Consider the following 24,915-nt stretch of genomic DNA (forward strand, 5'->3'; position numbering starts at 1 on the left):
TTTAGTGGAAAAGACAGCTACACTAAGCCTCATTGCAATTAGTTAGAATGTTTTTTGTCACTACACAGTCTGCCATACACAAAACCAAGATGAAATGCCATTCTAGCTGACTCCGTGACTCTGTGTGAGTATGTGTGTTTAGGCACCTACTTAAAACATAACCATAGGCCAACATGTCTTCATCCAAGCACATGGATATCATTACTGCACTTGCATTCAGGTTGGAAGGAAATACAGCAGTTAACTACCTGAAATCTCAGTAGACAAAAGAAGAACATCATAAAGTTTTACAACTGTGGGACAGAAGATTGCAAATGAAGGTTCCATTACAAAAATTGGGAACTATGTTATGTTACATAGTTGTGTAGTTTTGTCACAGAGTTGATTAGTAGAGCTTAGTTTTTACTTGCTTTAATAACTAGAAGATTCCATTTCCACTAAGAAATGGAGTAAAAATTGAAAGAACACCAGTTGTTATATCTTTGATCCCAATTTCACTGTATTCAAACAATGCAAACAGAATTTCTCACAAGCTTTCAGTATATAAAAACGATGTGCTAGTATTACTAATATTTCAAATTTGTGTTGCTAGTCTTTTGTCCACAGCAAAGATGACCATCATTAAAGTCTGTCCATCAGTTTCTCTTTTGATCTGGGCCTCCACCAGGCTCATTTTAATGGAGCCAATCTCATTCAAGAACTGGAAAGATTAAAGTACCTCAAACTTTAATTCTAAATTTAATTCCTCTGGGCATTGAGTTGAGATCCAGAAGTCCTGAATGAAACCAAATGCTTTGGGAGACAGTTTAGGTTGGCTTAAATTAAAGCTTGCTCTCTTGAGGGCTGTAGACCCCACAAACAAAGCCTTCTCTGCTGTGTTCAGCTACTGTATTCAGTGCACTCGGTAACTCTTAATGTTCCTAGGGTTTCCTAAATGGCCTAGAAATAAAGCTAACAGAAGAGGGCTATATATTTCACTTAACTAACTTAACAGCATACCCAAAGTTATTTCTTTTCAAATAGCTCATGAAAGGACTTGGTCAGAATTTTGGTGGCAATAGAAACACTTGAACATGAATCCATCAACTGCCCTTTAAGTCTCCAGACTTTGAGTATATTAAGAATGAAACACCACCCTGGACGCTATAACCTTTACAAGTCTGTATTTCTTCTCCCCAAAATAAAAAAAACAAAGTCACCACTTTCCCCCGACAACTGGAGGAACACTCAGCAGAAACTCAACACTCTTTTTCAGTGAGAAATACCTGATGTCATATATTTTGTTTAATAAAGACTAAGCCAATTTCAGAGTGTGATCTGTAACTCACAGTCTTAATTACATGGAGAAAAAGTGAATGAGTTCATTAATGTTGTAAAAAGGAACAATGACCCTACCTGCCAAGTGGCAAGGTGGAAATAATTAATCTGGTCAATTAAAAAGAAACAGATAATTTAAAATGCAAAGGCCTCCTCCAGGTGGTGTGCTGCCTTCTGCTCTCTGGAACAGCACGTTCTTGCTGTCAATTCTGGTCTTCTCCATAAGTTTTCTTTGTCCTTTCCTTTTTTAAATTTCCTCTTGCCGTGGCTCAAATCTAGTTAAAAAATCTTTCTGAGCTATAAAGCATGACATGTTTCTTTATGTGTTATGTTCTAAAATATTTATCTATTCTAACATGTACTTTAGAAATGTTCCGGAGGGGTGGGTTACCAAGTCCCTGGTACTATATCCAGGATTCTTTTCTGTCTTTGTAGGAGTCTGTTATATCTTACTTTCCCTTCAAAATTGTTTGCCTTTTCTGGGGATTTTAATAATATTTTTAAAGTGCTCGAGTCTGAGCCACACTGTCTGGCTTATCTAATCCCATTTATGATCCTATAACCTTGAAGCTTGCCACGGTCTGGCTGTCAGCACCAGATTTTGTATACATAGGGTAGTGTGTTTGCTCCATGGAACAGGAAATTAGTCAAACAGTTTCTTTTCCACAAATGTTCGTAATTCCTCTTGACATTTACAAGCCACTAGTAGTTCTTAGACATAGAATGATCTCAAAACAGCTCAGGGAGCAGCGAGTGGTCATCTACAGTGATGCCCGGTGCAGGTCTTTGTGCAGAGAGATCGCGCATGCCACCCGTCACCACAAAAGCCTGCACGCCAGGTCCCTGCGCCCACCCGCTCTGTGTGCTGCACAGGAACACGGAAAGGAGAACGTGTTAGTGCCTTAATCCTTTTCAGCTGGTCCAAGCTCAGTCCCAGGACAAATATTAATATCATTTTCATTTTAACCACAGCAAAGCTTTCAAAAAGCAGCATCTGAACTTTTCAGTCTGTTCAAAGGAAGACTGTTTATGGCGGGAGTCTGGCTGTAAATTTCTGGTTGCTAAGGAGGAAAAATCTCATCTAAAAAAACAAACGCTGCCGTGGTGAAGTGTGAGTTGAAAGTCTCTATTTCCTAGGTGTTAGACTTGGCAAGTCAGAAATAGCGAGGGTGGGGAAAAGACGCTTTCCGTGATGTGCTCAAACGCAGTAGTGCATATTGTCGGCTCTGCAGGAGGCGCGCTGTGGCCATATGTGCATCGCCCAGCGAAATGGAATAAACAGCTGCTGCCAGGAATCCAATTCCTGGCAAGGAGGCAAACCCAAGTCCTCCTGTTTCCAAAATAAAAATCACCAGAGGGATTCCCCTTACTGCAGTTCCAGCCAGTAGTTTTATAAAAGCATAAAACATCGCTGTATTGTGGTTTATAATAATCCCTTACATTTGTAAAGCATTTTACAGTTTACAAAGTGCTTTACATACATTATCTCATTTGAGCCTCATAAAAGCCCTGGAGAGTACTAAGCACAGATATTGCGATTCTCTTTTCACAGATGGAAAAAGGAAGGTTCGGAGAATGATATGGTGAGCCGGGCACCCCAGATCACGGCTGTCCAGGCAGAGACCTCCTGGGGCTTTGCCGAGGGGACTATGGGGACCCAGTAAAGGGATCTTTTTTGTGTAGCGGAGGTGCGAGCACAACTTCACTTCTCTCTCTTTCCTTTGTGTAATCATCAGCTTGCCCTGCCAAAGGTCCTCTCCCACACTTTTTGAAGCGGCAAGGGAGGAAAGTAGGTTGGAAGGGAGCGAGCGGCAGCGGGAGAGGGACTCGGCGTCCTGAATGCAGGGCCCGGTTTGCCCTTGCTGGCAGTCGGAGGCTCGGGTTCATTACAGCACATAGTGCCGAGATCAGCCAAGGTCACTTCAGAACTGCACGGCGGAGTGATTTCGGTTTTATTCAATTGTTCTCAGACAATGCCACCTTTGTATACACTTTGCAGAAAAACAGTCTTTTCTCCTGGAACTACCAGGCTTGTGCTCATATAAAAGCAGATTTACAGAAAGGGTCTACAGAGCCTTTTATATAGAAATCCCCTCTGACCTCAGGAACTGGTGAGATACCGAAGCAGAATTGTCCTGTCCTGTGAGACAGAGAACACCATGGTGGTTGCTGTGGTGGCCCCATCGTGAGCTGCTTTAGTTCCGAAATAGGGAATGACTCTCTGGAGACTCAGAGGCTTCCGACATGTACCTGGCTGCCTGATCAGGTCTCAGTGGGTCGGCTACCACACCTTGGGATTTCATGCCCTTTGGTTCTCGCTGCAGAATCTGACAGTGTAATCCAGTGGTTAAAGCACCGTTGCTGGAAGCAGAGTGCCAGTGCTCTATGCTTACTAGCTGTGCCAGCCTGAGCAAGTTTACTTAAGCTTTCTGTGGTGTCAGTGGTGTGCCTTACCTGAAAACATGGGTATTGATAAAATCTGTTTCATAGTGTTGTTGTGAGAATTACGTGAGGCGTTGCTTGTAAAGTACTTAGAGCAGTGCCTGGTGTGAGGGAAGTGCTCTGTCAGGCTTAGCTACACTGTAAGGCAGCAGCTGCCCAGGTCTGGCCCGCCTCTTGCTGCCGTCTGACAATACTCCAGTCATCAGTGGTGACTCCTTTCCTTCCTGTGTCAGCTTTAATCCAGACACACCTTCCTAGGATCCCCTAGGAAAACATGCAAACTGAGAGGCACTTTGCCTCATGCATTTTAGTCACTGATCTTCTCATGCTGCAAAGCAACCAGGGTTTTCAGGAACACAACATATTTTGATTGAGCATATTTAGATTGTCGATGTCAAAGCAAAAATTGCACCAAAGTTAAACAGGCAAGAAAGATTTTATTCAAGGCTGTTGCAATAGGGGAGAGAGGCCAGAAATCAGTCTGAATCCTACTCTGCTAAAACAGAGGGTGGTAGAGTTTTTAAGTGCTGGTGTGAGAGGGAGATTGTGGGTCATCTGTGTTTGCTAATCAGTTTTACCCAAGGGAAAGTAAACTACTCACAGCTTTCTAATAAGTGGTAGTTTTACAACTTGGAGCAAGGCACCTAGTGAAATCAGGCTCCCATCGTCCCATAAGATATGTTATGAGGCTTAGATGATATGGGGGTGTTATATCCTTTGAGGATTACATTTCAACGACATGGCTTCCAGGTCCTTGAGAAAGACTTTCCTGGGTTGTAAAATTGGCAAGAGATTAAAAAATTTTTTGTATATATGTCTCAAAGGGGTAGAGAACGAGTTTACAATTAAAAGTTTTCTAAAGAAAATTCCCTGAGAAAAGAGAGGTCAGAGCCTAGAGTCAGGAAGAAGCCCGTCTGAAGCTCAGTCACACTGAGGGAAACGTTAAGGTCATCTTAGTTGATGGTGTTTTAGAAGTCGGATGGCAATTTGATGCAGAATGACCCTCCCAGAGAATTCCTTTTGAAGGTGAACACAAGCAATGCAGTGTCCCTCCTAGGCCACAACAGTGGCCCAGTTTCTTTTGGTTACCTGAACGTCCAGTCTCAGCCCCTTCCTTTCCCAGAGGGCAGCTAACGCTCGCTGGCTGAGGAAGAAGACAGCCTCATTTTACTTTCCGTCTTGATCCCTCTGAGTGCTGGTCCACTTGATAAGGTGATGCTCCTCCCCTGGGCCAGAGATTGACAACCTACCCCTTGAGTCCATCCAAGGCCCTGGGGTTTTGGAAAGAACTAGATAGCAGAGGAAAAGTCAAAACTCTAACTAATTTAAACTTTGCCCTAAACCTCAGATGGGGTGCACTTTAAAGATACAGGCCCTCTCACAGGAAGAAGACCCTTTGTGGATCGCCACTCCCAACCTAGGTCACAGCTAGCTCATCAGCCCTCAGGTGCACACCCACTTCCATGAGGAAAACTCCACTCCCAGACATCCCTAGTCGTTTGGTCTGCAGAACCCATTTGGGCCTTCAGCCCAATGGTTAGTGATGCCCATTGCTGTTTAAACCTCACAAAACATTAAGGGTGGGGGGCTTCTTGTTGCATGGAGAAGGGTGGGTCTGAAGTCTACTGGTCAGATTTATTTTTCAATATTTCCACCAGGATGAGCTACAAGCATGCTCATTCCTTCACCTCCTATGCTGTGTCTACCAGTCTCATTCGCAACCCCATTAATTTTCAGGGATGATACAGTTTAAATTGATATTGGGAGGTATTTCCCAAATTTGCAAGGTGCCTTTCCCTTTCTCTCTTCCTCCCTCTTCTCCTTTCCTCCTTGAGGCATTAAGCCCCATTTTTGCGTAAGACAATATTTCATTTCTTTTCTTCTCTGCCCTGAGTGGGGAACAGAGGGGAGAGGGAAGAAGAAAAAAGTTGCTGGAATATTAAAGGAACTATATTACCCAAGGGACATTTGGATCCTCCTCTGGACCTCTCGCATGTGGGGATGGGATAGGGAAGTTACCAGTTCTTACTGTGGCCCATGGGTATTTGTAGAAATGCTACAGAGTTGTAGTTAAATTCTTTTACCCATTCAAAAGAACCACTTTCAAGTCTTAAAGAAGACCCTGACCTTCAGAAGACCAAGTGTTAAAAGTCAAGAGAGGTTTGAGCAAGATGAAGTAGAACACTGGAGGTCTCTTGGTTGTTTGCCACATGCAAGGCCTTGTGGTGTGAAGGCCAATGTGCTGTGCTCAGAGTAGCACAAATTTATACTCATCTTTGTCCCAGGCAAAGTTTTCAGAAGGACTCCACTGCTTTTAATATTGATTCTATTAATAAAAGTGTAGTATGTTCTGAGAGCACTCATGGTAGAAAGAGCATGAGATTCTGGGGAAGAGGAAGGGTCAACAGACATGCTGGATTGTACGTACAAGACACAGGCTGTGACCTGGAGTTAATAAGGGGAGAAAGGACTAATTCCCATGGAAAAGGCCCACAGTCTGTAGTATGGAACCCATGGGAAGACACAGACTCAACTCACAGTAGGTCTTGGCTAAGAATGTTGAAAGAGTTAAGCGCAGAACAGCAATGTAGGAAATCTATGTAGTAATATGAACAGCCTCACGAAAACGTCCAGCCAAGACCTGCTACAGCATTTTTGAAGCCCAGTGCAAAATGTAAATACTGGGTCCCTTGTTCATAAATTATTAAGAATTTCAAAATAATGACAGCAGAGGACTAAACTGAACATGGGGGCCCTTGTGCGCAGAGCGCTGTGTGACTGCACAGGTCTCATGACCATAAAGTCGGCCCTGTGTCTTCAACAGAATTAATGCAAATACGTGGGGTATATCATCGAAGCACTCTTCTACACTGATTTTACACGAGTAAAGCAAGCAAGGCCTTCGCCCTCTCCACAGAGCAGCCATGTCAGCAGAAGGGAAAGAGTGTGGGGTGGGCCTCCCTAGGATCCAGGCTGAACCAGGCTCTCTTCACTATGTGGTGCAGACTCAGAGTCCCTGTCCCCCTTCCTCCCTTTCCTTCAAAAGAGGAGCAGTTCCTTAAAGGGGGTCCCGATTTTAAGCTGTCTGCCAGTATCTGTGCCTGGTCTGGAGTCGCCTTTGTTCTGTGAAAAGGTTTTCCTTACACATGATTTCTTTCCCATCTCCCTTCTTAGCAAACACATTGCTCTTTAAACAATTCTGGAAAAAAAAAAATATTTTTGGCAAGTTTTGCGGGCTTTTATTAGATATACACTGTAATTTCAAACTGTGATTACATGATGTCTGGCTTTCCCTGAACCCAAATTCAATATCCTGAAAGCCGGGCAGCTTTATTGCAGGCTGAAGCACACCCTAGCAGTGGGGGCCTGGAGGTGAGCACCCCCAGGCCTGCTGATTGCCTTGGCCCCACCTCCTAAATTCTCCAGCTGGCTGTGGATGGATACTTAACCCACTTTGCCTTTTAGATGGACTTTTTCATCTTCTTGAATTATATATTACGTGATGGTTATGAATTTTTTTTGGAAAAAGCCAAATCATTCATAATTCGACAACCTTAATACTCCAACTGTTTTTACTTTCCCACATTTTCTTATCATCCTTGATTATCCTTTTGATTGGTGCATTCATAATAGAGTTATAAAGTTTTGTTGTGGTGTGGCTGAATTTTAATCCCTTCTATACTCATAAAGGTAAAACACATTTATTAATATAAACTCAAAGAAGATAAAGGAACAATAAAGCAAACAAGAGGCCTTAGAATTGCCTGCAAACAGAAGGTAAAGCAATAATCGTTTAGAGGCAGCAAGCCCAACGGAATAGAGCTAAAGTGATCTTAGTGGTTACCCAGTTTATGGAAAAGAAAACTGAGGCTCACAGGTTAAAGGACCTCCCCAAAGTCACACAGCCCTTAGGAGCAGTCAGGACTAAACAGGCTGTGAATGACTTTTTCACATAAATTGAATAATCCTATTTCTACACTAGTAACTGTCTGCGGGACGTAAGTTATTTGAGTGTCTCTCCTTCATTTGTGGAATCGGGGAACTGGAACAGATGCTCTTAAAGATCCTTCCAGCTCTAAAACTTTGAATCCAACTTAGAATGAACAAAACTGGACCCCTGCCTAGTCAGCCCAGAATTACCACACACACAATGAAAAATTATGGTAATGATCAGAACACTCAATATTTTAGCAAGATGTTTTGTGCAGTGTGTTATGGTCCGGAGTGCGAGAAAAGACCACCTAAGACCGGAACTGAGCCAAACCGTGAGTCTTTATTAGCTGGCCAGCGACTACCCTCTGCACCGCTATGAGGCAGGTGCACAGAGAGCAGCAGCGAGCCAGGAGAGGCAGGCTCTTTTAAAGGCAAAAACCACAAGCGGGAAAATTATCTAATTGCGCAAGCACGGTTACAGAAGCCAAAAAGCATTAGTCTTAACTACGATACAAGTCTGTCCTGTTTCATCAGGATCTGGGAGGGGTTGGGGACTTTCCATAGCTTTGGGGTGGGTCTCACTGGTTTCAGCTAAAATCTTTAACTTTGAAGCAAGTATGATTACCGACAACATTAATCTTAGTTGAAAGTACATTCTACATCCTGTTAGCTAAGCCAGAGTGCATTCCACTGCTTGCTATCTGGGTGCATGAGGCGCTTTTGGGCGTCTCGGTGCTCCAGGGCGTTTCGGACCTCTGGGCTGACTGCTATTTTGTTTTGTGGGCAGCTATGTGGAATGTACTCCCTCCCTTTCCCTCCTACTTTCTAAGCCCAAGCATACTGACAGAAGCAAGAGAGAAGGTTATTTTCCACAGACCTTAACACAGTGGCTAACTAGATCCTCATGAAAGCTTAAGACTGGATCTCAGACTAAATTGTGCCAACATACTCACTGCCAGGCTGCCCCATAGGCTAGCGGTGTCATATTAAAATTGCCAACTCAGAGAAAAGAGAGGGAATGTTAGGCCAACAAGTTGGGGGGGTGATCCTACCCCTTGGGCTGTGGACCGGTACCGCTCTGTGGCCTGTTAGGAACCAGGCTGCACGGCAAGAGGTGAGCAGCGGGCAAGTAAGTGAAGCTTCATCTGTATTTACAGCTGCTCCACTCACATCACCACCTGAGCTCCGCCTCCTGTCAGATCAGCAGAAGTATTGGATTCTCATACGAGTGTGAACCTTACTGTAAATTGCAGGTGCGAGGGATCTAGGTTGCATGCTCCTTATGAGAATCTAATGCCTGATGATCTGAGGTGGAGCTGAGGCGATGATGCTGGGGAGTGGCTGCAAATACAGATTGTCATTAGCAGAGAGGTCTGACTGCACAGACACCATAATAAATCAATTGCTTGAGACTCATATCAAAACCCTATCAGTGAGTGGCAAGTGACAATGTAATAATATTAATAGAAATAAAGTGCACAATAAATGTAATGCTCTTGAATCATCCCAAAACTATCCCCGGGTCCCCCACCGTGGTCCCTGATCTGTGGAAAAATTGTCTTCCATGAAAACGGTCTCTGGCACCAGAAAGGCTGGGGACTGCTGCTTCAGAGGACTTTTCAAGCAGAGTGAGGCCCCCTCTACTGGTAGGATTACTTATCTACCAAAAAGTCAGAACTTAGGTTTGTGGGAAACAGAAGGGATCATAGGATCAGAACAGGGTAGAACTGTAAGGAAATGTGAAAAAAATACCTAGTCTATGAAGTCTCAAATTTTCAAACAGGGAAACAGAAGTATAGAAAGTTTAAAGTTGTTTTCCCATAAATTTGTTAGGCAACATTCTCCTGAGGAAATTTTCACCCTAGGTGGTGAAAAATCTGTATTAAATCTGTATTAAAATGTGAAGCTGGCTTTCTAAAAAATATGAAGCTTATTAAGTATGAAATGTCTGATTTCCTTAAGTACTAAGTTTGACAGTTGATATCTCTGACATTTCTCTTTGACACTTCTTGTTTTATGTTTATTGTGAAGGTACATCTTCAGTCTTTCAAATGCATGTTTTGGCTTGTGATTATCTTTCACAATTTTTTACAGCAATTTTTGTGAAACCCTGGATAAGTCAAAAATTCGTGTTATTGTTGAATATGAGCTCTGTTGTGGAATCAATGCAGCACAGACAGCTCGAAATATCAACGAAGTGTTTGGAAAGGATGTGGCTGATGAACGCACAGTACGTGGATGGTTTGAGAAGTTCTGTTCTGGAGATTTTAATCTTGAAAATGAGCCGCAGTGATGACCTGAGACCAAGGTGGATAATGATGAGCTGCAAGCTGTAGTGGAAGCAAATTGATCTCAACCTACACGTGAATAAGCAGCAAGGTTTGACATTACTTTATGTTGCTGTCACAACATAAAGGCAAACCATTTCTACACCACATTATTATGTGTGATGAAAAATGGATTCTTTTTGACCAGTGGTTCCCAACCTTTTTGGCATCAGGGACCAGTTTCAGGAAGACACTTTTTCCATGGACTTGCGGGGTGGGGGTCTAGGCGGAGGATAGTTTTGGGATGATTCAAGCACATTGCATTTATTGTGCAATGATAGGCATTAGATCTCATAAGGAGCACAACCTAGATCCCTTGCATGTACAGTTTACAGTAGGATTCACACTCCTATGAGAATCTAATGCCTCCGCTGATATGACAGGAGGCAGAGCTCAGGAGGTGATGCCCCATTCCTAACAGGCCATGGACCAGACCGGCTACCAGTCTGTACCCCGGGGTGGGGTGGGGGGTTGGGGACTGCAGTTTTTGACAATTGCAAGCACAATAGTTGGATAAAGATGAAGTGCTGAAACATAGTCCAAAACTGAATATTCATCAAAAAAGCCAGTGGTGTCTGTCGGTGGTCAAATACTGGTATTATTCACAACTACAGCTTCATGAAACCTGATCAGTCAGTTACAGTGGATGTCTACAGCAACCAATTGGACAAAATGATGAGGATGCTTGTGATGAAGCAGCCAAGATTGTTCACTAGAGATGGGCCAGTCCTCTTGCAAGACAATGTTTGACCACATGTCGCACAAACAATACTGCTCAAACTACAGAAGCTGAACTTGGAAACTCTCTGTCATCCACCATATTCAGCAGACCTTGCACCAACTTACTACCACTTCCTCCAGGCTTTGGACCATGTCTTGCAAGGAAAAATATTCAATTCTCAACAAGCCGTGAAGAACACCTTTCATATTTCATCGCCAGTCACTCTCTAGGCTTCTTTGCTGCTGGCACAAATAAGCTACTGTTAAGATGGCAAAACTATGTCAATAGTTTAGGCACATCCTTTAATTGTACTGCTTCTTGTTTGAGATATAATAAACTACACTTTTGATTTGAAATTGGACGTTTCATATTTAATGACCTATAGATGCCCCTTGACAAATTCTTATTGAGTCAATAAGAAGTAAAAATCACACTTTTGTTCATTGAAGAGTAGGATTCTTCCCATATACCCTCACATGAAATTCTGTGTTCCATTTGCCTAAACCAAGGTTTCCTGAACTCTCGTCATTCAAGTATCACTGACTTCTTGCCATAGCCAAGTGCTATGTGTATTATTATTTAACATTTTTCTGTCATTAAGTCCATTTTTAAATTTTAGCCTCATCCTAAGCAATAGAATCTATGAAATTTCAGGTTTGATGTGTTAGGCATATGTGTGTGTGTGCATGTGCGTGTGTGTGAATGTGTGCATATGCACACAATAAAATAAATACATGGCTATTGAAAACTTCATCTGTGTGCCAACTAAATTCATCTCAGTTAATTATCTCATGTGTATAACAGGCTTTAGAAAACACTGAGGTAACATACCTCATGTTTAAGTCATATAAATATAGTAGCCATAATTTTATCCTTCCTTTAAAGGTAAGTTGTTTATTACCCTTCTTTACCTGGTCTTTCCCTTGTACTTCATCCTCTTTCTTGAAGCCTTCCTTCATCCTATTCCCATTCTTTTACAGTCATTTGGTTTAGCATTCACATTTCCTTTTCCCCAGTGTGGTGAGGAAAACTCTCCCTCTCTATTGCCCATTGGGGACCGTGCCTCATTTGACACTGAACTCAGGGAAACCATATTGAAACAAACCCGCATTTGACAGGACGAATAAAAGGCCTTTGTATTCTTGTTTTTTTCTAGGAATTGGGACCTGAGGAATATTGAAAAGTGATGTTATTTCTATTTCATCCTCATAGTCAGCTTTCTCTGAGGAAATGGCACATAAACACAGAAAGTCCAATATATAAAAACATGTTTAATAAATTATTCCTTACAGAATGTAAGGGAGAGTCTGTTTTTGTTCGAGCACTGTGAAAGCTGCAATACCTATAGGGAAGAGTGGGAATAAGAAAAAGGCTGTTCTTCATGAAATATTTTCCCTTATTAAACATTCCCGTGGAATTAATTCAAGCTTTGTTTCTGCAGTAATAAAGGTGACCATTATGCACTTATTGCTGGACAAATATACTCAATTCTCAAATAATTATAACTTGGTACCACTGTAAACCCCCAGTTATTTACAGTAGATTATCTTTACTGAAGCTGATCTTCAAAAGATCAGTTTTGAAACATCTTGTCATTACAATCTGTTTTCTTTGCTTTAACCTATTATATAATTTCTGTTGATTCTTAATAAGAAATAAGTAAATAGCCTTTTGACACAAAATATTTATATGTTTAAGAAACTTTGGACCTAAAGAGCTCAGAAAGATTTGCTTCAATGAAAGCCGTTTATAGTAAAAAGTACATCATATAAAGTTATATAGAACACTCTCCTCCAAAAGGAAAAAATTTCAGTAGCTGAATTTTCATTTTGGTGGCATTTCCATAGTAGCTTCAGAATCATATGGAAAATTTTTACAAAATAGCCTATGGTAAACCAAACACGGATGAAAATGACGGTTATAGCAGTGTAATTCTACATACCTACTTATTCTGAAGAAATTTAAGCATTTTCAATCTAACAGCAGCTGATCCTAAAAAAGCTTAAAAAAAAAAAAACTAATACAAGACTCTGGGACCCATGGGGAGGAATGGGTGCTCTGCATTTACTATGGCTACCCAAGGAGGTTCTTTCTGATGGCAAACAGATGGAAACCCCATAGAGAGGCAGATTCCCGCTGTGACTATCATAGGGCTACCCTATGCTTTGGAAATGACATCAGCCAGGAAATCACTGACTGGAATTTCAAATTTCATAGAAGGATTTTGCTTTGTTTTCTTGTAGGCCCAAAGATGGCAGGAGGCAATAAATTCTGTCTTAGAACCTCTCCTGGTAGATATTTAAAGAGATTACATTAGTAAATCAACTGTCCCAATCCCCTGATGTGATATGGACCATCCGGTTTGAATTTGAATTCCTTGCGTCCTTCTTTTAGAGAACTGATGTAAGCCAACAACTCAGAATAAGTTGGATCTGATAAGTGGAATGCAGTGCTGAGGGGGATTATTAGGAAGAACTAAAGTATTTATTTTTTATGAAGCTTTTCCTATAACCAGGTTTATAGCTGGAAAGGGCCAAGGCTGAAATAGTGCAGTACATAGATTAGTATTTCTCACCAGAGAAAAGATTAGGTTGCTTCACTTTAACACTTAGAATTACTATCCATGAATAAATGCTGCTGTTGTTTGCATTTTTATTTTTATTCTTCTATTATTATTATTGAGATTTTACTGAAACAACCTTACATGAATATAGAGGAAATTCTAAAATTGAGGAATATGTTTTTTATATGAGTCACTATATGCATTAGTATTTATCTTGTGCTTTTGCCAAGAAGAAGTAAGCAAGCTTTAGACTTAGATTAGTTCATGTGGGTAGGGAAATTTAATTCTCTATTGACTTCTACATAAGTGCATGCTCTCCCAATGAATGCATACCAAATCTCATGAGTAGCTGTTGCAATTTCAAAAGACATGGATAAGCAGTTAATACTAATGAAATCAAGTTTTCAGGTAATGTCTTTACAAAGGTCAATTTCTTTTGTCTTACTCATCTGAATCTAAGGAGTGATGCTGGGTCTCCAGGAAGACTGGAATACTAGAGTGCTTGGGAATAAGCATCAAGATTCATCACTTCCTGGACATTTAAAATATATGCCCTATATATAGTGCTAAAGAAAAAATTATTCCGTGACACTTGTTAAAGATAGTAAGGCATCCTTTAGTCAAGATGCATATGTGGGAACTATCTCCATAGGTAGAGGAACCACTGCAATGGGATTTTGCTGCGGGTGAGAGAGATTGGGCTCAACTTCAAATACACCATGGACAAGTGGAAATTTATAGCCAAGGAGCAAGGCTGTGGAGGGTGGGTGTCAGCAAATGTAAAATTACTAAGAGAAAACATCAGGGGTGAAGGGAGGATTCTGGCTAAATTGATTTAACAGGATTCTTGCTAAAGTCAGGCCACGGTGATCAGACATCACCTGGGGCATAGTGGAGCATAAGGAACCCAATCATATATGGAGGGTGATCAGATACGAAGGAAGAGGGATTATCTCTAAGTTAACTTAGCTGGGTTCTTGTTAAAATTGGACAATGCAGAGACAAACATGGAAGCGTAAAAGTCGAGGCCTAGTTGGAAAATTCAGGGGAGACTGAGTAGAATTTGGTCAAAGAGAGATCTTTGTCAGTGGTGAGTATGGTCTGGGTACTTTTAGACACAGGTAGCAGAAAAACCTGGCTCAAACAAGTTTAAACAATAAGGTAATTTATTATTTCCACTCTACAGAAGACTCAGAGGTAGGTCAGGCTCCAGGGTAGGTAATATAGTGACTCAAAGATCTTATCAAGGACTCAAATTCTATTTCTTTGGTATCTTCGAAGTCACCTTCACTCTTAAACTGGTTTCTGTAGTGGTCATAAGCTGGTAGCAGCAGACACAGATCAATAATACTGAGATAAATAAGAGCGACACTTATATCCCCCCCCTTTTTTTAAGGGGTGAAGAAAAGTTTTCTAGGAGCTTCTCAGGAGACTTCTTTTTGTGCCTTGGTAGGTAAGGATTGGGTCACATGCCTATTCCTAAATAAATCACAAAAAAGGGGATTATAATGATTGGCTTAGACCAGTGGTTTTCAACCTTGGCTGCAGTTTGAAAGCTGAAGAAAAATACTGATACCTGGGTTCCACCCCCAGAAATTCTGCTTTAATGGTTATGGGATACAGCCTGGGGCATGAGTTTTAAAAGCTTACCAGGTGATTCTAATGCGCAGCCAAGTATTTTGAGAACCATCAGTTTAAAACAAATGTGGAGTGGGGGAGGGGTGCAGTGGGGAATTCATATCCATCGAGTATTGTTATATTTTCAATGAAAATTTTTAAAAGATGTGCATATGTATAAATGCATATATGGGATTGGAGTCTGGCTTGGAGGAGTCCATATCTATAGGGAGACCAGACAAATGTGGTCCATCTTAGGAGAACAAATTAGGTGCGTCCAAAGCCAACCAAAACCATTTGTAAGAATGGTTATGATAATGTACATATAGAGTTTTGACTTTAGCAAAGCATAATAAACCAAATACTGAAGACAGTGAGAGTTCACGACATGCCACTCCAAAATATGCTGCTTTGGCATATTGACTATTTTGAGCTAGAGGCACTTGAAAAACAGCAGATGCAGGAAGGGCACTCTGATCTCCCCTTTTCTTCCTGAAAGCAGGAGATAAAACTCCCATATGAAAGATGCCCTCCCCATAGCAGTAGAAAAAAGACAGTCTTATCACCAGACACGGAGAGTCAAGGCTGAGAGAAATTTATACAAACAAACCTAGTTAAACTAACTCATCTGCCTAGTTACTTTTCCACAATTGCCACTCTTTGTTCAACCTATATAGCGCTTAGGCCTCGCCACTTCTTTGGGTCTTCATTATTCTTGTGGGGTTCCCATGTATATGTAAATGAAATTCATATTATTTTCTCCTCTTAATCTGTCTTATGTCAGTTTTAGCTGAAAACCCTGAGAAAATTTTTTTCTTTTCTACAACAGTAAATGATATCTATGATGAGTCTTTGAAGAAAAAAAGTATGAAAATAGTCTTAAATTTTGAAAACCCTCTTTAAAGAGTTTCCACTATCAAATTTCATAGCTTTTAGCTACCTCAGTATTTTTCAAATTCCTTCTGTGATGGCCAAAGGTTTCTTAAGAATTCTTGACTGTATGACATTAAAAAAAAATTTTTTTTAAGGTTTCACTGGTTACAAAGCTACATTTGAATAAACCAGAATATCCTAGACTGAATGCCTTTAAATAATTAAAATCCTCTAATTTGTCCCATTTATTAATTTTTCATCATTTCTTTAGGTTGGGCATCAGGTCATTTTATTCTTAAACAGGCTGTATCCAAATCTTCTCACCGGCAAGCAGCATCCACATGGTCACTACTGTGTTTGCATAGAACAGTGGTTCTCCAACTCAGCTATGCATTAGAATCACCTGGGGGACTTTAAAAAAACTAACCCCACCCCCCCTTCCCACTCCCACAGCCATAAATTGAAATAGAATCTTTAGGAGTTAGGGCCAAAGCATCTCTAGTTTTTTAAAAGTTTACCAGCTGATTCTGATGTAGAGTGAGGAGTGAGAATTATTAATACAAAGGGAAAAAGGAAGGTATTAATAGATAACGGGGACTCAATTTGTTCTTGTTTGTGGCTTGTTTTTAATTTTTCCTCCCTAAAACCTAAGGTAAAATGGGTAATGAATCTCCTGGAAGAGGGTAAGTGTTTAAGAGCTTAGCTCAGACGGACTTTGCAGTAAAGGTAAAGCTTTATGGAGCCTCAAATGTCTCTGGCAACACTCTGTAAATACTTGTGGAATCAGCTGGCCCTCTGCTGTGGTTTCGGAACAAGTACCTCACAGCTCTTTGCACTTGAGGTGTAGAGAAGCCTTCTGACAGCTGTTTTTATGTGTTTGGTGGCTAGAAACTATAATGAAGAGAAGAAAATCACTAACTTGAAGAAGGATCATATAAGGTGATTTTTTTAAAGAGGTGATGGAACAACAGGTGGGTAAATAATCTGTGCCCAGCCCAGATCGTAGTGCAGCTAAATCTGTGCCCTCTGCAAACAATATGCAGTGCCTGCTCAAGACCCCTCCAGCACACTTTTGGAAACTATAGTGTAATTTAGGTCAGACCAAGAATGTGCTCACTTAGTGTATCTTGGAAAAAACTTATTAAACCACCAATTAAATAACCAGCAGCAACTGAAGTGGTGAAAGTCATAGCTCTGGAAAAAGAATTTCTTAGCATTGATAGATAATGTATAAAAATGAAAAACAAAAACTAAACAAACGAAAACAAACAAACTCCAAGGGGAGGAATGTAGTAGAGTGGAAAGAGCATAAGACTTGAGCAAGAAGCCCTGAATTCTGATCCTGGCCTTGCCCTGATCCCCTTTAGCTCTGTCATCTGGGCAAGCCGTATGAATCTCTCTGAGGTTCAGTTTTATGATTCAAGAGATGAGCTTGTCTAAGCCCTCATTGTTCAGGCTGTACTTACAAATACATTCCAGATGTTTATCTTACTACTTAATTTTTAATTAAAAAAATCTATCTTTAAATAGATTTGTATCTACAAATGTAAAACATCACATTTATGATTTTTCATTTTATATTTTGCATGACTATTTTGGAATCATTTTATAATCTTGCCAATCATTTCATTATAAATCCTGTACATTGTCAGAAAAATAGTCTCCTTAGTTTCTGAAACTATTTCTAGCATCTTGGTCAAGTCACGTATAGCTCTCCTCTGTTCTCTGACATTTTTTCAAAACAGTTTAATGGTAATAAATCAGTACAAGAACAGAAGATCTAGAAAAAAATACTGTATTAATTACAGAAAAAGTTTTGCCTTTTCTAGTAAACACACAAAATAATGGCACTCCTTAGAAAATGTATGTGTTTTTGTCTTCTAACTGAATCTTCTTCAGCTAAGTGTTATAGTCTGATTCCTGAAGCTTTCTTTTGTTTTACATTAGGATGTGACCGTCTCTTACTATAGTATTCCCTGACTTAAAAATACATTAGACATCTTATATTCCCAAAACTATATATTCTCCTTTCTATATATGAAGTATATAAACTATAGGATGTGGATTTGGCAAATTTGGAACAACTAAAACTAAGAGGTTGAATTTTCACAGAGCAGAGACTCCGATGAGAAAAACTAACCAGTAAGTAATTTACTATTGCGTCTTAACAAGATCTTAAGGGTTTGTGGGTACTCTGTGGACATACTTTTTATAGAAGTTACCGTGAATGCTGGTGAAACTTTTCATCATGTGTCCTTTATCTTCGGCATGTGCCTCTCCTAATAAAATAATTGAAAACAAAATAATAATAGCAATACATACTTTCTCACACACCTTACTAGGGACCTGTTTGCACAGTATAATTTTAGCCGTTTGTTATTTTGAACTAAGGTATCTAGTTATTGATAATGATGTGTTTAATTTCATCATGTGCAAATTTCACTTTTGAACAAAGAATTGGACTCATTTTACATGTTCACCTAATAATATTTGCAATGAAGTTATTGGCAAGTCCTACTTAAACTACCAAATGCTTATCTTTCATACTAGAAATGTATATAGAACTCTATTTTTAAATAATTTTTCCCTATGAAGCAATTCCTTTTCAAATACATACACATTATGATGTTGTAGAAAGGATTTCAGTATGTGGTGGATCAATATTGGCCAGAATCCAAGGGACTTGATTTAATTAAACAACCAAAAGAACCTCAATTAATAGTGGATTCAAGTACAAAGTAATCATCTTGTAAAGACACACTCCGCAAGAGAATATAAACACCATACCTATGGCTAATAAATTAATTACTTCTGGCCAATGTCCAGCCCTATTTTTCAATATAAAATGATTATAGACAGTAAAGCAAGTGCCCACTATAGTTAAGTACATTTAATTCCCAATGTCACAGAACATTTTAGATGATAAAAATACCGTGTGTCTTTAAGATTCCAGTCACTGTTCTTCTACGTCATTCAAAGAGTTTAAATGAAAAATATGTGCGTTACCGCAAACATACATTAAAGCTCACTATGTTCTGCAAATTATATAGATCTAGTGTTTTTGGTGAGTCCTCTTAAAATTTTTTCCGGCTTTACCAATTTGAGAGTTACTTTTTACAGGTAAATGTTATCTTGTTTTGCAAAAATGCATTGTTAACGGGTTTCTAAAGTCACCTTGAATATCAAATGCTTGCTCACCTGACACTGCTAAAAGGTTGGTATGCATCTTTTATACCTGGTTGTGGTTTCAACTGCCAGCTATCAGAGAAAAGTGTCCCTGTGATTGACAAAAGGGAGAAGATAAAAAAGGGAAAGAAAAGGGGGTTGGTAAGGAAGATAGATTTTTCATTTCTTATCTTGTGATACATTCTGTAGCAGTAAACACCACTATCTCTTAAATAGACCCTTTGAAGGAAGAAAAAGAAAACACTCCAAGAGAAGCTTTATAAACTAGAGATTGTCTTTCTGTTCTATGTGGCCTTGACCTTTAGGAAAGTCTGCATGACCTCCCCTCCTTGTATTAAATAAAACAGGAGTGTAAGGACTGATGATTCCATTTGGTGAGTTAGTTACAGAAGTAGCTCTGGCATCTGTTACTTCCACTCTGTTATCCATTACTTCTGTCCTGTGAATGAAAATAGACATTTGATTAACTACTGAGACTGGGACATGAAGGGGATCCAAGGTGGGTCGTGAAGTAAATCATGTAGCTTAATCTCCATTATATCTTTATTTCACCTGTTCCTCTGTTTCCAGATTTCTGGCAGACCAGCAGCTGGAGGTCTTCACTTCAAGAACAGCAGAGTCTCTATTTATTTCAAGAGTAATTAGGGGAAAAATGCACAATATAATAGACATCAATAAAACTCGTAAAGGGAAGGGTACTTTATCATTTCTGGGAAGGATTAGAAGCAAATCTCCCCTTCCCCAACAAATACATACATTAGTAGAAAAACTAAAGGGAAGTTAAGAGAATTATGCAATTTCTAAATATTTACAAAATTCTTAATTTATGCACATAGAAGAAAATAGAGACCACACAATATACATTCATAGCTAGATTTGTAAGCAAAAACTCCAAGTAAAAAGGCAAAAATCCAAATTTCTTAGTAGTAATGAGTATAATATCTAACAATAATGATTATTCACCTTAGGAGTTAACATTTACTGTAAGCCAAATTACTATAAAACATTCATCTGAAATATAACTATATATTTCATTTCCTGGCTGACTTGTTTCTTATCCAGGTCATAAAAGAAGAGAGGCAATTTTCTTCTAGATAGCTTATACAGAATCAGATGTTACAGTCAAAAGTAACTGTAAAGAGCATCTAGTAGGTCAAATGATTGGGAAACCCCAAGGAGTAAATGAATTTTTAGAGCCTAAAACTAGAGTAGAAGGTCTAGAATTAATACTTTAGTCTTCTCACTCTCAGTTCAGTGTTTCTTTTTTCTTATACTGAAAATACTAGGAAGCTTCCATACTTAATATTTGTCACTATCCATAAGGAGGCACAATGAATTCTGAAAACTCAAAAATGGAAAATGAAGAGAAATATTGATTATAAAACTTTAAAATCGAACAATCAATGAAATTATGGAAGAAAAATCAAGTCACTGATCAAACCTCATAACCTGAAAAGATCCAAGAAAAGAAATTTTCACTCATTTAGTACCTGTACTTCTGAAAGTACTTAGACCAAGGTCCACACAAGACTTTGTTGAGATCCAGAAAGTTAAAGCTCTAAAACATTGTGAAGACATATAGTTAGGAATTAGATTTATTAGACAGCACAGGCTATTGTGGGATGGTAAAATACACGTCTTTATTTTCTGATTGAGAAATGGTCCAGCCATAGGCTAGCAATCATTTACATAGCAGTCACCAAAGAAATGCAAACACACCTACTCCAACAGTGCATTGGTTCCTGTCACACGCTTTCTGACAGCGCAAAGCTAAAATATCAACTGCTATTTAGAATAACTTGCTTACACATACAAAGATGTCACTCTAGCAATTGTTGCTTGAGGGCAAGACCTGGTGATTGTCACTAGCAGAAAGAATGCAGAAATAATTAAGCTAATGCTGCATGGTTCCTACTCTCAATTAAATGGAAAAGTTGCTCACACATAATATTTGTTATTGTAACTGTACAAAGTTCAACATAAAACAAATACAAAGATGCCACGGCTAAATGCAAATAAAAGAGTGGAAAATAACAGGGAACAAAGCCATTTTGATAAACACCACTAGTAAGCATGACTATATATTCCATCCTATAATCTCACAAATCAAAGCTTTCAACTGTCTGGACTCATATGTGACTGTATTCTTTCCAATATGCATTCTTTCTTCTTCCAGAGGTTGTTCTATAACAGCAGGTATGTTTCTGCCATAAAGTTCACAGTGTTCTAGAAACTGGACACATTCTCGAATAACACTGTCACGAAGCACTATCATGTGTTTTGACATGTTTTCTAACAAGGACAGGAAACATCTTTTGGCATAATACCAGGTATCAGTTCCAAGTTTTTTATTGTAAGGTTCCAAGCTTTTGATAACTCGAGAAATACCAAAGTCATAATTCCCTTTGGCACAATAAAGAGTTCCTATTACCAAATTCACAATGCAGAGATGGTAGATTTTCTTATCTGGGTCATCATAAGACAGCTGCTCCTCCTCCTTCTCAATCTTCCTCATCAACTCCTCAGCTTCTTCATTTTGACTTGTCATAATATATGAAACACAGAGGTTAGCTAATACAATAGCACTGACACTCAGGATGTTATCATAATGCTTCTTGACTATGGGTTCATAGAAACCAATGGCTTCTTTGTATTTGTTTTCCTGCATGAACAGAACATGAGCCACATTCAACTTCCACACATCCTGGTCATTACAGAATTCCACAGATTTGCGAAAGATCTTCTCCACCATGGGATAATTTTCAAGGTTCCAGTGGATTTTTGCCTGGGCCATCAACACGGGAATATACTTCTCAACAGAGTCATCATACTCATTCACCGCCTTTATGACGGCTTCCTCATCTCTATTATGTCTCGCTTCCTGCACTTGTTTGGTGACTCTCCGAAGATGCTCAGTCAGCATCCCTGCTAGCCCAGCAAGCTTAATGAAAGCCTCCTCGGGAGCTGTCTGGCAAGTGATCATGGCATCCAAGAAGTCGTAGAGATACGGTGTGAGGAACTTATATGTCAGATGGGCATTTTCTGCCAGGACATCTGCTGCCAGGTCAAAATACTCATATTTACAGTACAGCAGCAACAGGTTGCCAAAAGTCTCTGGGGGAAAGGGATTCTGTTGGAGCAAAAACTGTAGCTTTTCAAATCCTTCTGTAGGCTTGGCATCCATGTTTATTAGTGCCTGGTTGTGCAGGGTCACAGGGTCCAACTCTTCCTCTGCCCTAGGTGGCATGTCAGTCAGGGCTTCCTGAGCCACCTCATAGTTTCTCAGTTGGTATTCTATGGCTGCCTTGAGGTTGAAGGCTTCCACTAGAGCAGTCTGGTGGAGGACTAAGGTGTTGCCAACACTGCGAATATCAATGCCCTCAGTGGTCATGCCCACACCTAGCTCTGGGTGCTGGCGGATGCCGTGCTCAATAATATCAGCGATATGCTTCAGCGCTGAGGCATACTGCCGGTTGCTGTAACAGGCCAGAGCCAGGTTGTAGGAAAGGTCGGGTCGGTAGCCCGAGGCCTGCAGGGCTGCAAAGAACTTGGCACACGCTGCTTCATACTGTCCTTCCTTGTAGAGCAAACAACCCAGGTTGACGTGGCCATCGTGCTCATTCTCGCCCCCACTTTCTTCTGCCCCTTCCCCACTCAGCAGCTGCTCCACCAGGCTCCTGGCCCCTGACAGATCGCCCTCGCTGTACTTGATAGCAGCTTGCAGGCGGAGGACTCGGCTGTGGTAGGCGGGGTTGTCCAGGAGGAGGAAGGCGACCCGGGTGGCCTCCGGATAAAGGCAGGCCTTGTACAGGGCCTGGGCCTGGTACAGGCGGTACTGCTCCAGTTCCGGGTGCAGCTGGCCCAGCTGCTCATAGCACTCGGCCGCCAGCGCGAACTCCTGCAGGCGGTAGTAGCAGTAGCCCAGCAGCGACAGGCCGGCGCGGCTCTTCGGGCTCCGCTGCAGCTCCCCGCTCAGCAGCTGAGCCGCCTCGGCGTAGCGGGCATCCCGGATGAGCCGGTACACGATGGCGGTGAACTCCCCATCGGGGATCTGAGAGCCGCTCAGCCCCGCCATAATGGCCGGGAATGTTGCGCGTGCTCGTTACCACGGCAACAGGACGACCGGAAACGGAAGTCTGCGAAACAAATGTTTATGTGCTCCAGAAGTTAATTTGTAGTCAAAGGAATCTGCTAGGATTGGAAAGGGATCATTTAACTGACAAAACACACTTAATGTTGCCTACACTTCTGAAGCAAGTGGAAGAATTCTTTAAATACATATAAACTGATATTTAAAGAGCACTTGAGCATTTTCTTCAAATATGAATCATCAACATCAACTGGTAAATAGTAGCAGCTTGAATAATACAGATAATACAAATTAAAAGTGTCATAAATTACAGACTATGCCTTAGACTTCACAGTTAGCCAAATTCTCTGACAGATCTGATACAATTTCAGCACCCACAGAGACCATGGTACAGAAGAATTATTGTGAACATACTTCATCTGAGTACCTATGTAGCTAAATAGGTCCTCCTGCAAGGAAAAAAAAAAAATAACTCATTATAGCAGGAATCCCTCCCTTTTAGTTGACAGCTATTAGGTTGAACCATAAGAAACTGCTGTTTTCATGAGTTCAAAACTTTCAAATATAGCAATTTCATATTTCAACCTAATACATTTGATTTTTTTCTAAGGCATTTAGAGTGGGATTGACAGTTACATCTGTGAAGAACAAAAGGCTTAAGGGGTAAGGCAAACAAATTATAATGCTTTTGTAGCATGTGGAAATGTAAATGCCTGAGTAGAATGAGCTGAGTTCACAATGAGAAGTACAAAAAATTATTGAGAAGATTGTAGATATGAAATTGGCCATTATGAATCCAGTAGATAAGGTTTCAGAATCCATTGATAGACCATTCCATCTGTTGTGTGAGTAGCAGAAAAATTTGATGAGGTCATAGAAATAGCGTACAATATTTTACCTTTTCCAAACACCTACAATACGGGAACAAACTCCAGCATTAATATGTTCTCATCTGCAATAGAAATGTAGGAATTAACAACTGACTTCTAAGATCACCTCTACTATTAATCACTGTTAAAGATCAATTATGGAAACAATAACATCATATCATATTTATGTTCATATATTCAACTTACTAAACAAATGGAGCAAAAGAAAACAATGGAAATTTGTTTGTCAATTGTTTATTGTTTCTACTCCATAGCACCATAATTTTGTTAGGGCACAAGATTGTCCACTGGATCTCATATGTTCTTATAAAATATTTAGAATGTGAGGAGTTTTTGTTAGATAAAGCATAACATGTATTAGAAAACATGCTGAAATAGACTAAAATTTATGCAGAACCTATGTATTACAAATTAATTTTGAGAGTAAGCTGTTGAAGTAGAACACATCATCCCTGAAATAATTATTAAAGCCCAGATATTCTATACATTAACTGAGTTCTGGATTTGATAATGCCTAGTCCCTGGAGGTTGTAATTTTGTCATACAGGGTACTTTTAACAAAACAGTAAAGCACAAAAGATAACAAAGGCATTACAAACACTACTAAATGTAACTTGCCCATTCAGTTTTGAATTTTTTCATAAATCCTTCCAGGGTTTAAGTTCTTTTTATTATAATTCAATTTCTGAGTTTTCTCAAAAGAAAAGATGTATCTAATTGTTTTAATTCTAACTGAAAAGTGAAAAAAATTCCACATATAACAAGAGTAAAGATGCCAAAGGCTAGAGATAAAACAAAGATAAAAAAGCCAATATGATAAAATTCATTATCAGATATTATTAAATATTCCATCCTATAATTTCATAAATCAAAGCTTTCAACTGTCTGGACTCATATGTGACTGTATTCTTTCCAGTATGCATTCTTTCTTCTTCCAGAGGTTGTTCTATAACAGC

General features: G+C 39.9%; 1 protein-coding gene across 1 annotated transcript; it reads right to left on the reverse strand.

The window, feature by feature from the left end:
- Window positions 1-20,723: 20,723 nt before the first annotated feature.
- On the reverse strand, window positions 20,724-23,091 carry LOC105815552 (tetratricopeptide repeat protein 30B-like). Its single transcript, XM_012650732.1, has one exon. It carries the CDS (start codon window positions 23,052-23,054, stop codon window positions 21,057-21,059), a length of 1,998 nt encoding a protein of 665 aa, XP_012506186.1. The 5' UTR covers window positions 23,055-23,091; the 3' UTR covers window positions 20,724-21,056.
- Between the last annotated feature and the right edge of the window lie 1,824 nt (window positions 23,092-24,915).

Source organism: Propithecus coquereli, unplaced genomic scaffold (assembly GCF_000956105.1).
Source record: "Propithecus coquereli isolate 6110/MARCELLA unplaced genomic scaffold, Pcoq_1.0 Scaffold34, whole genome shotgun sequence".
In the NCBI taxonomy this organism is placed as follows: domain Eukaryota; kingdom Metazoa; phylum Chordata; class Mammalia; order Primates; family Indriidae; genus Propithecus; species Propithecus coquereli.

What these genes read in the sequence shown, in the direction of transcription:
- LOC105815552 (XM_012650732.1), bottom strand. Translation starts at nt 23,054, where the DNA reads ATGGCGGGGCTGAGCGGCTCTCAGATCCCCGATGGGGAGTTCACCGCC.